We start from the raw sequence: 3,803 nt of genomic DNA on the forward strand, positions 1-3,803 counted from the left end.
CACCCCCACCCTCTTCCTGGAAGCTGTTGTGGTCATAGAACCAAAGAAGTTTCCTCTCTGTTATCCATTTCAAGCAGATGATTAATGGACAGCCAAAAAAACGGCCCAAGTGTTGTCTTTGACAGGAATGGCCATTGGCAGATTTACTCAGTTTTCCCTTCTGTAGAATGGGGATAAGAGCCCGTGCCTCACAGGGTTGTGCCACTCTGTATAGCATTAAGTAAATTTAAGCATGCAAAGTACAGAATTAGGGCTGGCACAGACAAATTGCTCTAACGTGAGCTGCTGTTTTACTGGACACACGCCAAAACTAGACCAACCGTTTCTGTCCCTGGAGAGTTGTGGGTGGAACTGTGAGGGATGCCCAGCCACAGAGCAGGCCCGGTACACCACCTGCAGCCCATACAGGTCAGCCTTAGGACCCTCTCCCCTGGACCTGTTCAGAACCAAGTTAAACTTTTGGCCAAAGCACACGTTCTAGAAACCTTTTTTTTTTTTTTTTTTTTTAAGAAAAACTTTCATAATAAAGTTTATTACCTAAACTAGCTTTAAAAAATATAAAATAGGATTCTGCACAGCAGAAAAATAAAGCCAGAGACCCTCCCCCAACCCCTGGTTTGTGCAAAGATACTGGGTATATGTAAACATGAAGAGGTAGGAGGTGCGAGTTCAGGTCCTGGCACCAGATACAGTTAAGTTAAGCTGCTACAACAACCAGGGGGACCCCGAGGGAGCACCAGGAGGGGGAGAACCCCCTCAAGAGGTGAGAAGGGGTCTGCAGCCTCGTCTCCAGCCGAGGGCGGGAGGCGCCTTGCCCCTACACCCACCCGCTCCCTCCAACCCAGGCAGGGGAAGGTACCCACCCCGTAGCTCCAGGCAAATAACAGAAAAGAACACGGCACCCCAGTTAATGCTGCGTGCACGGCGGGCGCGGCCGGTCAGATCTGGAAGGGGAAGGAGCTCAAGTAGTCGCGGAGGACGGGGTTGAGGGGGATGCGCGCCAGGTTTTCGCGGCCCACGGTGGCCACGATGCGCTGGCGGCACAGCTCCTGCAGCGGCCGCACGCGGCGCTGGCGCAGCGGGGCCCCCAGCATGCGACGCGGCGCCGCCACGTAGTGCTCCAGCAATTCGAAGAGGCAGTCGAAGCTCTCGCGGCTGCCGTCCAGGTGGAAGCGGCCGGCCTGGAAGTGCACGCGGATGCTCGTGGGGCCCGAGGCCATCTTCACGCTGAGGGCGAAGAAGCAGTTCCGCTGGCGGCTGTCGCGCACCAGGAAGGTGCCCACGGGCTCGGCGCGCAGCCGCTCGTGTGCTCCGTGCACGCTCAGGGGCCCCCAGTAGAAGCCGCAGGCGTCGAGGAGCGCGCTAGCGCGCGTGATGCGCCGGTAATCGGCGTGCGAACGGAACGTGCGGAAGTGCGTGTCGCCGGGGGCCGGGGCCGGGACCGGGACCGCCGGGCACGGCCGCGGGCGCGCGGGGGCCGCGGGCGAGGAGGAGGAAGAGGAGGAAGGCTCTGGCCGCCGTCGGGGCTCTGCTGCTGTGGAGACTGCATTGTCGGCTGCCACCTGGTTGTGTGCTACCATCCTACAGGAGGGGCCAGCCGGAGGGGTGGGCCATAGCGTCGGGGGGTGCGCTGCGGGGGAGACAAGGCGGTGAGGAGGGGCGCTGCGGGACCCGGTAGGTGAGCGCCCGCGGGGCAACTAGGGAGGGCGGCGCTCCCGGCGGATCCGGCCCTAGGGGGCGAGCGCGGAGCACCAAGTCCGCGCAGCACCGTTCAGCCTCAGTGGGCACAGCTAGAAAATGGGCTCTGTATTCCGCGGAACTCTTCCCGGCGGGTGGGGGCTCGGTGGAGGCGGAGTCCGGCCTCCAGGCAGCACCGAGAGGGGGGCGTGGAGAGCAGCCGGCTCCGGCTCCAGCCGCACGGCCCCGGCTCGCCGCCCCGCGCCCGCCGCCTGCTGGCGAGGCTGGGAGCCGCGCCTGGTCCGGGAGATTTGGGCTAGGACCGGAGAAAGGCTGTGCTGCGGGAGACTCGCGCGCGGGGGGCTGCCTGGGTGGGGCCGGCGGGGGCCAGGGGCGTGGCAGTCGCGACCCCATCCTGCAGCCCCCTAGGCCCGCCTGACTCCCGGCTGCCCTGGACTCCCCTTCCTCCTCCCTCCCGCCTCCTCGCCCAGGGCCCGGCTCACCTGGCGGCGGGACGCGGGGCGCCGCGGGCGGGGCAGCGGGGGGCTCCGGGGCGCTCCGGGGCGGCTCTCGCGCATGCTCCGGGGCCAGGAGCCGTGCAGCTGCCACGGCCGCAGCTCGCTCTGCTCGGCGCCCGCCCCTGCGCCAGTCTTTTAAACCAGCTCCTTGGGCTAGCGACGGTGGGAGGCCCCGCCCCCTGCCGGCCCCGCCCCCAGCTCCACTTTCGGTTTCTTTTTTCGCGGTGGCGTCCGGCGGGGAGCGCTCCGACCCTCTTCACCCCTCCTCTGGACTCTCCCGCGGGGCCCTCTGCCCGCCTGTTCACACCTGCCCCAGCACCCGTCCTTCGAGGGGCTCTGGCCCCGACCCTGCACCTTCCGGCCACGTCTCGGACGCCTCTTTCGGACTTGGCGACCCCGCTTTTGCCTGGCTACCTCGGGTTCCACTTTCTGCCGCCAGGCCCTATTGGGATGCGCCCTGACACACCCTCCTCCGCCCCAGGTGTCTCCACACCCGCCGGGGACAGAGCCCTGTCCTCTCCTCCCCTGCAACCAGATCCCCCCAGGAGGCCACAGAACCTGTCCCCAACCCTGAGGCTGACCCCACTCCTAGACCCCCTCCTAGCCCCCGCTTCACCCGCCGTCGACTCCCTCAGTCGCCCTCCCTCCTGTCCCGAAGCCCTGCCGGCTGCTGCCTCTGGTCTTGGCTCGGGCTTCCCGGGAAGCGGCAGCCTGACCACAAGCTTCAGAGGAACCCCTGGCGGCGCGGGCGCCTCCACCCCGGCCCAGTTCCTCGGAAACTGGGCGGGGCCGGGCAAGGTTCCTGGTGGCCTTGACTGCCCTCCCTGCGCTCCCACTACCCGGCAGCAGAAGAAACTGAGGCCGGGGAGGGGCTGGGATTTGCAATGGCTTGCAGATTGGGAGCTCTGGACCTGGATCCCGCCTTCTCCGTCTTCATTTTGGGGAGAGGAGCAGCTGGACGACATCAGATTGGAACCCAGTGAAGAAATGGTGCAGTCTCAGACGTGATGAATCCCAAAACCTGCTTTCCTAGCCCTCCTTTTCCCCGACCCCTTCCTCATAGATTTCCACTTCCTACTGCTCCGTCAAGCATCTGCCCTTCAAAGACTGCCTTCCCACCACACACACACCCGGGGCTTGGGATGGTGAGCGGTCGGTGGTCAGGGCTGCCTTTTGCACGCGTGTTGGTGATTTAGTGATTCCCATTGTCGTGCGAGGCCATGGAGTAGGTGCCTGGCTGCTCCGTGTATTTTTGAATGAAGGCATGTGGGGAGCCCCAGCATCACAAGGGGCCACACAAAAGCCTGGCTTGGCTGGGGACTTGGTGGCTGGTCTCACACTGGGGCACACTGCCCTCTACAGACAGCTCTCAGGTCACAGCCCAGACAGTTTCTCCCCTGAAAGTCCTGGTGCCTGGTCCTTCTTCCCGCCTCCCTGGCCCAGGATGCCTTCTTCCCCAGGCAGAGCCTAGGTCTTTATTCACCTCCTGAACACAGGGGGTGACCCAGAATCAGCCTGGCTTAGCACCCCATCAATGCCCTGAATCTGCGTTTGGCCAGGGCTAGTGGTGGTCATTGGTGTAGCCTCCTAGGTTGTGCGTGTGTGTGT

The 3,803-nt window shown here is 64.1% G+C and overlaps 1 protein-coding gene across 1 annotated transcript; it reads right to left on the reverse strand.

Annotated features, from left to right (window-relative positions):
• Positions 1-486: 486 nt before the first annotated feature.
• SOCS1 (suppressor of cytokine signaling 1) lies at positions 487-2,725 on the reverse strand. The gene is made up of 2 exons (XM_023231093.3): positions 2,181-2,725; positions 487-1,630 (listed from the first exon to the last, which is right to left on the reverse strand). Exon 2 carries the CDS (start codon positions 1,578-1,580, stop codon positions 939-941), a length of 642 nt encoding a protein of 213 aa, XP_023086861.1. The 5' UTR covers positions 1,581-1,630; positions 2,181-2,725; the 3' UTR covers positions 487-938.
• Between the last annotated feature and the right edge of the window lie 1,078 nt (positions 2,726-3,803).

The sequence above is a fragment of the Piliocolobus tephrosceles genome, chromosome 17 (genome assembly GCF_002776525.5).
Source record: "Piliocolobus tephrosceles isolate RC106 chromosome 17, ASM277652v3, whole genome shotgun sequence".
Taxonomy (NCBI): Eukaryota; Metazoa; Chordata; class Mammalia; order Primates; family Cercopithecidae; genus Piliocolobus; species Piliocolobus tephrosceles.

Excerpts from the sequence above, each read along its gene's own strand:
- SOCS1 (XM_023231093.3), bottom strand. The coding sequence starts at position 1,580 with ATGGTAGCACACAACCAGGTGGCAGCCGACAATGCAGTCTCCACAGCA.